Source organism: Mycetomoellerius zeteki, unplaced genomic scaffold, assembly GCF_001594055.1.
Source record: "Mycetomoellerius zeteki isolate Tzet28-1 unplaced genomic scaffold, Tzet1.0 scaffold125, whole genome shotgun sequence".
NCBI classification, from domain to species: domain Eukaryota; kingdom Metazoa; phylum Arthropoda; class Insecta; order Hymenoptera; family Formicidae; genus Mycetomoellerius; species Mycetomoellerius zeteki.
The window spans coordinates 272756-286214 of NW_017256179.1; the positions used below are offsets into that span (position 1 = coordinate 272756).

The window sequence follows — 13459 nt, forward strand, 5'->3', positions numbered from 1 at the left end:
CCGCTTCATATAACGGTATCCATAGGTTCAAGCGGAATGGATCATGTTTCGGATTCAATTGTCATTATGTTGCTCTTTTCATGGAGTACTAGCGATGTTTACTCATGCATTTATACTAATTCACAGAGGAATAAATATGCACGTGAGTTTAAAGAAAAAATCTTTTAGAGAAGCATACACGTTAATTGTTAATAAAATTGACAATCTATATTATATGTTTGATTGATAGAAATTTAATTTTTTTCCGAACGAATATTTTTGAAGCATGTAAAGTGTTGGTTGAATTATTACTTACCCGAATACGTCTCGGTCGGTATTTGGTCACTTGGCACAGTGAAACTTCCTGATGCATTCGGTGGGCAACCATTTCGGTTTTGTTGCGTGCGTAAAGTATGCGTCGCGTGTAAAGACGGTCCACGTGGCGGTACTTCCGGTGGCGCGGGTTCCGGAGGAGAATCCCTACCGGTATCTAAAAACGCAAAACATATTTTTTTCTATTAGATTGCACATTGTTTCTTACAGCACATTATGGTATTTCCCATAAATCGCGTTTTAATATAACATGAACGCAATTTATTAAATAATATGCTAAACAACATCAATATGGAACATTTATTATATAAACACGTATGATGTAATATTCACAGCTTCAGATGAGATTGAAATCGATTATATGAGAAATCAAATTGTCTGATAATATTTACTGTATAAAAGAATCATAGAAAGTAACTATTGACCTCCGAAAAATTTAATTTCATAATTTTAATAATTTCTTTGATTTCTCAAATAACACATTTAATACGATAATTTCAAATTCGGTGTATATCTTGTGAATTATTGACTGAATTATTGTATCGGTGTAATTCCATCCATTTCATTGCGATATTGTTCTCTCTTACGTGGCATTCATGAAATTCTAGTCTTCCCATAGAAATGCCGTGAGCAATTAAACGGCATCAATAATTAGGCATCTCCTCGTAACGTTTTATGCATGCAAATTCAAAGAATCTATCTGCCATTACACGACGAAATTGATTACCCATTATAGACGAAGGAATATACAAGGAAATACTCAATAATAGTTGAGTACCATAATTGAGATATTAACGGCGTATATTGCAATTCCAGTATCATTATCCATAAATGCACTTTAAAAGCTGCGACAGCGACACAATGTGTTACGTGTCTCGCTTTGCACATGCGTACCTGTTCAAGCAATCCATGCATATTATACGTATACATTAATGTACTATATAATGGATATTATTGTTTTCTGAGAATTTCGTAAATTTTTGTGTTTGAAACATAAAGTAATTGTGGCAAGCTTCAATAAAGCAATACTAAAAATTTTCCATTTCTACCCCTTCACCATTGGCCCTTCGGGGCTTAGCGTTGCGACCGTTCCCGTAGCTAAGTTACTTATAAAGTTGTTGAAACTTGAAAGGAACTCCACCAAAGAATAATTAAAGTTACCTAAACATAAAGAGCATAAAAGAGCGCCTACCAGGCATGTCGAGGGCAACAAAAATATTTGAGAGTCTACCCGCGAAAAGCTCATCTCTTATATTAGAAGGGGTCGATGTAATTACTATTGAGAAATATTAAAACGCTATTAATTAATTATTCAGCACAATTAAAAGTTTATTATTAGTTATAAATTTTGTGTCTTCAAATCTAGCATTTTATACTATACTTATACAGATACCATTTATGGGGAATTAGCCGAAACAGCCAACGATGACGCTATAAACCGATACTACGTTGAGCATATATACATAATTGGAGCAATGTATAACCATTAAAGGTTGTTAATGTTACAGTGCACATTATTGTAAATCAAGTTTAACTGCAATACAGTGGTCTATCGCGCTTTCGTGAAGCTACGTAACTTGGTTGTGGTAACTCGGATGTGGGATAATGGAATTTCGGTCCCTGGTCCTGCGGATTAAAATCTATTAAGCGAGTCGTTATAACTTATAGATGTGTGTTGTAAATGTCAAGACAATTACTTGAGCCACATAGTAAACAATAGTTTAACGTCTTATAGTTACCGCAATTCTTTGCATCGGCAAGCAAGTTAAAAAAAAATGTCGGTTTTCGGTATTATAAAATGTTTTGGTTTTTCCCCCCTTTTCCAATATATTCTATTATATTTTTAAAAAGTTAGCGATTATAGATTTGCTAGAGCAAAGTTTCAGCTTTAAAAATCTATATTTTTTTATTGCAATATAATGATTTTTAATGGAGTTATGAGCAATCAAAGTCCGAATGCTATTTTTACTTAATCCGCGAGTAACTCAGAAACAAAAAATCGTAGGAACATTATTAAAAAACGATTTTGTAGGAAAAAGTTCAATCTTTCACGATAGATAGTCACAAATTTTATAAAGTGAAAAGAAATTTTTTCATTTTTTTCATCTGGTAATTTTCTATATGTAAAAATTAATTATATGTAAAAATTAATCAAACTCACATGAACTCAAAAAATATAATAAGTTTTTGGAAGTAGAGTTTTCAAGCTTTATAAAAGTCTTTTTTAAATTTAAATTTTGTTCATTTTTTAACGAAGTTACGACTGCTCTTAATAGCAATACAGAAAAAACGACATTTTTTTTTGCACCAACCTATAATAAGTAACTCTTTTAACAGTTAATGAGAAAAAGACCAAAATTTTCAGACAACATTAATAACATTAAAAATATACATATAAGAAGATAATCATCGAAAAATCATAAAACAATAATGGAATTTTTATGTGATGTTTTCCCACAGTTAGTTTCTGTGTTGCTTTTAATGATAACAAATAAGTACATATAACATATTTATATCAAATTTATACATTTGGTCTTTCTGCAGATTGCTTACATACCTGTGAGATAAATAGGCCTGGGTAGACCTGTGCGACAGGAATGTGCAGAGAGAAAAGTGCATTAGTGCGATGGGATCGGCATGTGCATATGTGACGATTCTAAAAAAAATTGCGTCATGCAGATGAAATGTACGATGAATTCAAACACTATTATACGATAGATTTACGTTAAAATAAATTGCACGAAATACTATATAGCGTCGAGCATAAACGATCACAGTTCTTCAGATTTATATCCGTATATGAAAATTCTATAGATAATAATATTACAATTATTGTGAGATAATTGATTTAAAAAAACATAGATAATATTAATTTCATTGACAGAGTTAGGAATTTCCGTAAATGAATCGATGCAAAGTGAGACCTCGAGATAGAACACAGTATAGATGATATTTCGTGATTAATTTAATAATTTTACGAGAAAAACGAGATCACAAATGCATTTTAGAGTGTGATTGAATCGGATAACATCGAAGGTTAATGCAATTGTCATGCATGTGAATGATAATGATATATATCTGCAATATTCGCTTTCACTTCCTGACAACACTTTGCAATGAGGCTATTTCAAATTTTCGACAATTTTCGCCGTTATCACTCGCCGGATCGACATCTAATTAATCGTAGAAATTATAAACGCGATAGAGAAATTATTTCTGCGAAGTCACCTGGGAGCAGCATCGATATTTTCCGTAATAAGCAATAATAATCGCTTAATTAAACCGGACCGTGAAATGCGCAATGCGTAGCTGTCAGCGCCAGCCGCGTCCGTCGCGTATCTCGGACAACTTTACCGTCGAAATATACATTTGTTCCAGTTATTGAACAATTTGCCGGCATCGTTCGAGTGCTCGGAACACCTGTAACGCTCAATTACAAAGTCGATATCGCACCGAGAACGGGGTTGGAAAAATCTCGGGGCTGGTACCGCTGCAGAGAGGGCCGGCCCCCTCTTTGAATCTGACAATATGTTATTTTACAAGACGTTTTATAACGATGAGATACAAGTCACAGGATACATTCTGTCTTCGTGGTGGTTACATCGCTCTGCATACGTATGCGGTAGCAAATTAAAGCTCGGGAAAAGTACATATTTGAAGAAGGTTCTTCTGAAATTGCGAAATATACTACAGGTACATTAACGTTAAATTGCTAGAATGCGGGTGAAAGAGTTAAAACCGGTTAAATTTAATCCGACGGTTAAATTGCCAAAAGCAAAAATATCTCGCAACGAGCGCATAGTGGAATTTGATGAATCTCCAGTAGATCAATTATAACGGCGATTGGTAACAAACAATTTTATTATCCATTTGATGGATATATTCGACATCATCTTTTTTTATACGTTTCGCATACATACATGTAAATCAATTACTTGCTAACGTAACATGTAATGTGAAGAATCGTTAAATTTGTTGACTTCCGCGCAAATTCTATTGAATTCTACGACTTATTGCACTGTATATGCAAATTCGCCAGCATAACTAATTATACGCAGCAAGGATAGGCGATAACGCTTCCTACATGAAGGTTAGATCAATACGGTTCCAGCCAATTATAGCTAATGCTGGTACATCATTGACCAGTGGTCAAACCGCGTTACTGTCTCTCATAAAGCATAGGATAGCGTTTACAGAATGTGCAAAATAAATCATGCAGTTTCTGATGGCGATAGGTGCAATGCAATCTAATTTTGCAAAATGATGAACATGATATAACTCCGTAATATAGATTTCGCTATTTACATAATGCGGCTTACTCCGCCATGGCAGAATATATTACATTCAAATTAAAATTCACTCAATCTCCCCTTTACAAATATGAAAAAAACCATTTTTTTAGGAACTCAGAAGATTAATTTGCTCATTTTTTGAGTTCTACATTCAGAGAGAATTTTGTTTTAAAATTTACCTCGAAAATATTGTATACGCACTTTAGTAAAATTAATCAAATATTTATTTTATACTTTATTGTAGTTTTATTAATGAATGAGAGAGATTTACATTAAAATTCTTGAAAATACATTGTTGTCCCACGACTATCATATTTTCAGGGTAAACTCTAAGAAAAAATTCTCTCCGTGTATATTCGCATAACTTAAGTAGTTTTGTTTATATGGAAGCTGCAATTAAGTTTATTTCTAAAAATAGTTTATTATAATTTCTAAATTTTTCCAAAATATTTTTACAAAAATTAAATCACATTATTAGAGTAATTAAATTATTTTAAATGTCGTTCTAATATTTCAATCAAGTTATTCAACTTGCTTGACACAGTATTTAGCGGAATTTATTGGGTGCTGCTTTCGACTATTATTACAAACGTGACAAGCGTACCTACATATACCTATTTGGCGTTTAGCACGACATCTAATTGGACACATTATTGAGCAATATAACGTCGCCGGTGGTATGTCTTGGCCAATCGTTGTGAGCCAATTATGTAGTATGCTAGCGCATCACCGATACCGAGTTCAACCGAGTTATCCCTCATCCGCGGGCGGCGAGAAGGGTTAGTCAGACAGTGCAAGGGGATGCAAGGTAGCCGACAGTGACTTGATGCGGTTAGCGATTCGCGTCTGTAATTCGATTTGTCGGTCTAACGCCTCCGCCGCGTCGGGGAGTACACGTTCATGTAAATACGAATTATTTGCTAGCGTTATACTGGAGCGGTATTGCCGCGATGGTAGGTACTGTACCTACTGTCCGATAACCAGCCCAACGAATCGTTCCGGCTTGACTCCTTCCGGACCAAACAGTCTAATAAACCGAGTTAGCATTTGTGAATGCTTCGTCCGAACTGTCTCGTACAATTTCTATGTGCCGCTTCTGCCTTCGTTCGCACTGGACACACAAAATTTCATCCGTGCCTCGCCTGGATCCATTTATACCAATGATAAATTGAGATATAACGCTTTTATTGTATCCTTTCAAAGTATAACGAAATAATAGAGCTGAACAATATTTATTTATATATTTGATGATTGAAACAGTCTTTAAATTTTATTCTAGCAATTATAAGGCGAAAAATATATTAAGAAAATAAAAGAAAAAAATATATTTGGAATAGAATGAGGTTCCATAAAACGGAGCTTTGCTACGATGAATTTTCACGGAGGAGGAAGTTCATAAATATCACGTTGCTCGTAACCTGAGCATTATACGATAATTTACGACAATTAAGCTCGCGCATTGATTACATTCTGTTTGAGTTATTTACCTTAACGTAATGGTAGTAAAGTGGTGAGACAGAACCGTTATAATGTCTATAAACCTAATGTCTCGTGACTTTAATTTCCATGCGTACTTTTTATTGTCATTGAGAGCACTTTCTTTTATAACATATAAATTAACCTTTGCTTTTGCAAATGATAAAAAGATGGCGTTGTAAATAGTTAAATGTAATAAAAAATTTTTATTGCCATAGATATCTAGATCCGAAATAGAACTAAAAAGAATGAATAGAACGATAATGATAATGGCGAACACGAACTATTGGCATAGTTTGCAAGTGGTGCTTGAAATTATTCCTATTCGTCGAAACTTGGCACTTAGCCAAGCACACACATTCGTATATGTGGCGTTCTGAATGGTCATTGTCACAAAAAGTATTCGATTGTTAGTTAGAAGTGACGAATCAAGTGTTCTTGATTAAACACTACAATCAAAAAGTGAAAATTTACGCAAGTTATTTACTCAACGACAGAACTTACTCGACCGTATTATATTATACATAGTTTATTAAAAATACCGGCATATTGTTGCGATACAACACGGTTATTTTTGAAATTTTTACTTGACTGTATAAGTTAATTGATTCTGCGAACATTTATTTCGTCCGCGTATGCAACATGTATATCGCGGAACCTACATCAATCGAACGAATTGATAACATCAAGCTTGCTGGTGCGCATGATTCGTTCCACGGCATTAAATGCAACAACCCGCATCAGAGCCCGTCAAAAATTACCGACCATCGTTGAACGATTGTGAAAACCCGCGGAAAATTTATTTTCCACGGATAGTGATTTGCTTCTGCACATCTTTATACGTATTGTGCACAATAATTAATTTTCACAAAAATTGTGCATTTCTCCTAATTGATTTATCTGTATAAATGTAAACAATATATATCTATACGTTTCACAAAAATTTAATGGTTGTTTGAAAATTCTGTGGAATAACAAAAGTTTATAATACACGGTATTAAATTGCAAGAAGAACCTACTATATACCATCGAATTATATTTTGCTTTCAATATTCATTTATTTACAGATTTGTTACAAAGTTAATGTTTACAGCGCGATAAAATATAATATATCATGTACTAATTTTTCATTTTACGATGATGAGTACGTTCATTTAGCGCGTGCATTTCATAGCTTTGTGATAGCAAATTACCGTAACGTTATCGGGTTTCACGCGTTTGCCAATTCAATAACGTGCTCCTCGACTGGGCCACATTAGACTGTGGCGGTCTAATGTAATATCAATCGTCTTTCTGGCGATGCGGTGCACACGGGGTTAACGCGGGTAAGCCCTGACCGTTGGGAGCCATTTGCTAATAGATGCCGCGACATGCCTCCATTAGACCGCAGGGACATTCTGGCAAGCAATATCCCATCGCAGATTCATACTCAAATTACTGCTTACGAGATCCTGGTAATTATACGCGGTATCTTGCAGCATCTTATATAACGCTTGTCGTCACCATCAGCACACTCATAAAGTCATGCGTCAAAACATTTTTGTGCGGAAACTTATCGATAACTACACTGAGAAAAAAGTGTTATATACTTGCATGGTAAAAAGATTATGATTAGAAGATTATGATTATGATTTATATTATAGTTATTGCTGCTGTAATATTAGTATAATGTGTAGTAATAATAATTATATTTATAGTTCTATCAAAAAATATAGAGTTGACAACAAAAATGACTGTAAATTATAGTTAAATTTTGGTAATTGTAATCAATTGTGTTCTCTTAATGTAGTGGTTTGAGAATACTAAGAGTGACATAAATCCCTAAATTTAAAATAAAAAAAGAGAAAACCGGGAATTTCATATTTTAAATAAATCAGTTTGCTACCTGGATAATGATAAACACAAAACTGGCTAAATCTTTTATCACTTTGTGGTAACACTGAAAAGAGTCTGGTAATAACTATCAAATATTGAGTGAAATAATTCCAATTAAATATTCGATTAATATAACCAAAAATAATTTTACTTTTCTAAATATTTATAAAAATAAAATTATTTTTATATTAGATTACATAAACCGAATTTGATTGGAATTATTTTAGTCGCTCATATTTGTGTGTGGTAGTTATTACTAAACTCCTTTTTCAGTGCATTCATGTTTATAGAATATATCTTGAACACACGTTCATACATATTATAAATGAACGAGCATCACACGAGCTTAATTCGAGTCGCTAATTTTCACGATACCTACACGTAATGTGATCGCACTCGAGCGGGCAGGAGTAATGCGGCCTTCGAAATTCCGGAGGTAACCGTCCACGAAGATGCGGTGGAGCTCTTGCTCCTTACCGCACAGGCGCTCGCCAGCTTTTCCACCCAGCTATCCTTCGTCCTTTCATCCACGCTCACGGTGTCTCGCGATATCGGTAGACTAATTGGCAGCCAGCTTCCCTCGAACCCGACGTGACCACCACATCGACGTCGCGTCGACACGAAATGAGATCCGACGAAATTTCGTTTAAAACTTAGCCGACGAGCGTAAGCCGCTCGTCGACCGCGGCCGCCGGTTCAAAGCCGCAAAGCTACTTTCTCTTATCTCTCGGTGGTTACTGCTCGAAGCTGCGTTACACAGTGAGATAGTGCGTGTGCCAAGATAGCGCGCGGTCCTGCAACGACAGGAGATCTAAATACTGTTGACGTTTTGAAACAATATAGTCGGCGGGGTCACGCTAACTTTGACGGTGGTCTATGCTCTAACTAGCCGAGCCCAGGCGCCAACTGTTAACTCTGTTAGCCCGAGGCTCGAATTGCAGCTACCGACACTGTTGGTGTTGCCGCTGGTATATTACTGCATCAGACAACAATGAACCTAACTGCCAAAATAGAAGATCCTTTGGTTATTTAATGAGCCGACATGTAATGTAGTTTGTCGATTACGGCATTATTCGCTAGACGATAACGCATGGCTCGGAAATGTTTGCCTTTGCCAAGATCTTTCGCCTTTGACCGTTTCGCGAAGCTTCGTAATCATGCATCGATGGAAAACGCGAGACGAGGGATGCTCGTAATGAGGATGTTCGTTTAGTTGAAATTATGTATATTGCTTCAGGATGAATTAACAAGAGAGATAATGTGCTTTTTACACATTACATTCTTACACGTTCAAAGTTATTATTATGTATTACTGAATTAGAAAGTCTTAATTATCAATAGGAAATATGTTTTATGAAAAGTTTACGGGAAATTAAAGCTGAAAGTATTTTGCTACAACTCTTTCTTTTTCTCAATCAATAATCTCGAATAATTGGTAACACTTACCTCTACAAAATAAATGAAAGACTTATTTTTAGAAGATATAAGAATGCATTCGTAGGCTCTATAGAGTTCTGAGTAAGTCGAGTTTCATATGCAATTTCCTTTTTCGCGCGTTTCTAGGTGACTATTAATATTAAGCTTTTAACGAGGAACACGTTTACGCGAAACCCGATTTAACTCCGACCAGGGGCTCGATACCAGCCGGTAACTCGGTTAGTCCGGTAATCGCATTTGAGGCATGGATCGTTAACTTATCGCACCACGGCAAATTTTACGTCGTGATTTAAAGGGTCGATCCGCTCAGGGCGATCGACGAGGATTTATCCCGATCTGTCAAGCTGAATGAGTTTCTTTGTTGAAGTCTCCAATAGTAGAAATTTATTCTTTGTACACTCGTGATTTTACAATAATTACAATAATTAATCTTAAGATGGAATGTAACAGCGTGCGATGTGATGCAGTGATCATGCGTATGAAATAATAATCGCGCGATGACATATGCGTAATATGTGAAAAGAAAACTGCAGTATATTTTTCCTCACCATTGGTGAGATGCATGCGAGTGTGTTCATCGGGGAAGACAGTTTCGGAACGATCGCTCGCCGTCGAGCTACTGCTCAAGGCGCTTGCGTGACCTCGGCGTGTTCTTCGACCTAAGGTACCGCCGCCGGAAGTCGTCTTTTTTGTGGACGCCGCGTAAACGGTCTCACCTGCAATAAAGAAGATACGAATATCTTTGAACAGCCTGCTAAGAAGTTCTTTCCCTTGGAAAACGCTGGTATCGCTAACGAACGAGAGTCATACCGCTTAATTCAATCTTCCATTATTACGTGGACAAAGAAAATACTCGAGATCTCTAATCCTTTCGAAATTACGTTTAAAGAAGTGAAATTATCAAGATTAAATTTTTCACGTAGGCTAACTTTTAATTTTCATCAAATAACTTTTACATAGAATGCGCGCCCCGGAATTATTTTAATTTAATGATATGATCTTTGACATAAAACATGCATAATGTTTAATAACTCGAGGTAAAGAATCTGGAAAGATTTAAGTGCGCGAAGTGTCATTTGAAAATGAGTTGAAACCGAGGGTTGAAGCTGTTTTGCATAATGTCACGCTGCTTATCACTTTAAATTGTTCATCTACCGGGATTTCTCGTCTTGCGTCCATCTACCGGAATGAGCTCATCTCACACGCATCACGGTTGTACACGTAGTATAAAATTGCGTTTGATGAGATTCATCTTGTGGCGAACCCGTAAGTATCATCTTGCGTGCAAACCAACCCGTTTGCGGTTCTAATTAACTCCCTACCATTGCCGTTGCGAGATCTCTCGGAAGATATGCTGCCGTTATAATGATGCCGGCGAGAGTTTGTGCTTTCGAGGGGAAACGGAGAAGCTTGTCGATGATTCGGTGTCAAGGTTGGGGGCGGCGTAGGAAATGGCGTTGTAGGGTTGTCCGTAGTTGCTGCGCCTTCCGTGTCGGATCCCGTACGGTACGATCTGTCTCCCGCATCTGCACAAATTAATCACACGTTAATGACATTCACTTTTATCAGCTGAGCTATCTGCTATCTCTCAACAAGACATATGTTCTCCTCTTAAATTAATTAAAAAGAAGATAAACAGAATGAGAGAGAAAGAGAGAGATTATTCGCTAACGCGAGTAAAGCTTACAAAACTTTTTGTTAGCTTTGTTCCGAATTCACGATGAGTTAAAATTTTCCCGTGTTTACAAGTTCTTGTTCATAGGTATGTAAACTCCGTGTTATCTGCGATCTTGCCGCTTGCGGACAACCGCAGACGCACCGCAGCATACATGATACCACATATAAACGTGTATCGTGTCTTCGCCTATCTTGAGAGCAGTGGGGTCTTGCATGACGTAACCATCATTCTGTTTTAGAGGTCTCCCGCTGTGAATGTTACCAACTATCTTACTTCACCTCTATCGCCAGTCGACATTTCCGCCAGCTCTCTGTCAGATCTGAGCACTTCGTCGCGCGTCGTTGCTCTGATCTGCATTTGCTTAAGTTGACGCATGTCTAAACTCTTAAAGGCGCTTGTCACTAAAGCAGTGCCTTTCCGAGGGAGCTTGCATTATTCGGCGCGCGATAGCGGAACATAAGAAGCATATGGGGCAGAGGGGACTTTCTGCCGTAAGAAATACCGGTGTGTCGGTGTGCCTTCGCGCAACATGCGACCACGTGCGTACCTGTACAGCTGTATTTTTAACCACGTTGACACGTACAAGGTGTACCGGGAGTTATTTCTTTGACGAAGAGATATACTCGCAGATGTGCTGAGGTGACGCTGAAAGGATAAAATGGGACGACATAGTTAGCTGAAGGAGGAATTTTTCTGTGACATTCCCATGCGTACTTCCAGTCAGTCTTCCGTCTCAATATATAATCAATAATAAAATGTAGAATTACTTTTAGTTCGATTATTGAAATTAAAATTCCAACGTTCTTTTTATTGTAATGTAAAATTTTTTATTCTGTATACAGGATGTTAAAAAAATCATTCAGCATTTATATAATAGATAGTATACACCATACTGATTGTAAGTAAAAAGGCCTTAGTAAACATTATAGATCGAAAGCTCAACCATTTCTGAGATATTCTAACAGTATCTCCCATACTTAAAAAATGACACAACTAAGAAAACGTGATTTTTTAGTTATTTCCATAAATAAATTAAATAAACATTATCCTATCAATCAAAAGTGAACTAACTTAATTTCATTAAAAGTCGTGAAAATCGTCACAATTCAAAAAGAGTTGTCGTAAAACAAAAATAACATTTAATCATGTTAAGAATATATTCTTTTTGCCTAATTTGATTACTGAATAATTTTCTGTTAAAAAATAATTTTTTTTCTTTCTGAGAAACTTAAATTTTTGTGTTACTTTTTAAGTAAGGGAGCGATATACGACTTGTAATTAAAAATATGACTTGGCGATATCGCGTTTGGTTTATTAATTGGCAGATAATTGCCGGTTGCAGGAACGCACGTTCTAATTCACTATTAAACTTGATTTCGCTGTGGCGAACAAAGGGGTAAAACCATAGTGAGAAAAGGTTGGGATAGGAGATTGGTAAGGAAGGGAGGGGACGAAATCGAATCTTGTCGGTAATTAATGAGGAAAGTTTTACAAATAGCCGAAGGCATAGTCACTAAACGCCTTAGCGAGCTCGTGAATCCCATCCACAAGCTGAGTATCTTTACACAAAAGTAAGTTTTTAATTGATAATTATCTTTTTTTATACGGGAAGAGAAAAAGCTAAATTGCTAACTGTTTCACAATACGTTTATACCGCTCCTTTCATTAAGATGGGAGAAATATAAAAATATTTTTGTAAAGTAAAAGATTACGAGATTGTGTACGATATTGATTAATAATGAAATATGTGTGACAACTTGTGCCAATTGATAACGTAAACATAATTCAGGTTGTGTATATAATAAATATAGCTATCGTGATATTTGGTGATTTGTAGATTGAGCGTAGAGGAAATCGAATATGTCATTGACGATATCGTAGGCTTCCCCCTATTCTATCATTTCTCGCGCATTGAAAATAGCCAATATTTGGATCTAGAGGAGAGCCAACGAGGTGCTAATTACATTCTCGCGCTGCGCGTCGCGTTCTAAACGTTGTTTGCATCGAAATAGACGCGCTTGTCGAAAGCGGCGCGCAGCTGCGTATTGACAAATCAGTTTTTCAAATCGGTCGGAAATTTACGCGCGAGCGTGGAACAAACTCGAGGATTGTGGGTTACCTCGGAACATCAAAGATTCCAGGTGCTCCCTATACCGTCTCTGCCTCTTTCCCGCTCGAAGCCGCCGGTGTGAGCGGCATACTCGCGATATAAAGAGAGATACAGTCAAGATGGGCACCCTGATAGTCGAGACGTCTGAGAGTGAGTAGCCGAGGGCCGGGGCAGTGGCGCTGATATTGCTCGCATTAAACTTTCATATTCAATCTTGCCACCCACCGTTGGGGCACCCTCCGCGCAGTCCCCGACCCTCATCCCGCCGCTATATGGTAC

General features: G+C 36.7%; 1 protein-coding gene across 1 annotated transcript in view; it reads right to left on the bottom strand.

Moving 5' to 3' along the window:
- Nucleotides 1-13459, bottom strand: part of LOC108731367 (teneurin-a) — a 344833-nt gene that overhangs the window by 272226 nt on the left and 59148 nt on the right. The window contains exons 4-6 of the mRNA XM_018461666.1: nucleotides 10715-10918; nucleotides 9941-10108; nucleotides 296-469 (exon numbers count right to left, since the gene is read on the bottom strand). Of these exons, the coding sequence (XP_018317168.1) occupies nucleotides 296-469; nucleotides 9941-10108; nucleotides 10715-10918 (546 nt within the window). The remainder of the gene's footprint in view (nucleotides 1-295; nucleotides 470-9940; nucleotides 10109-10714; nucleotides 10919-13459) is intronic.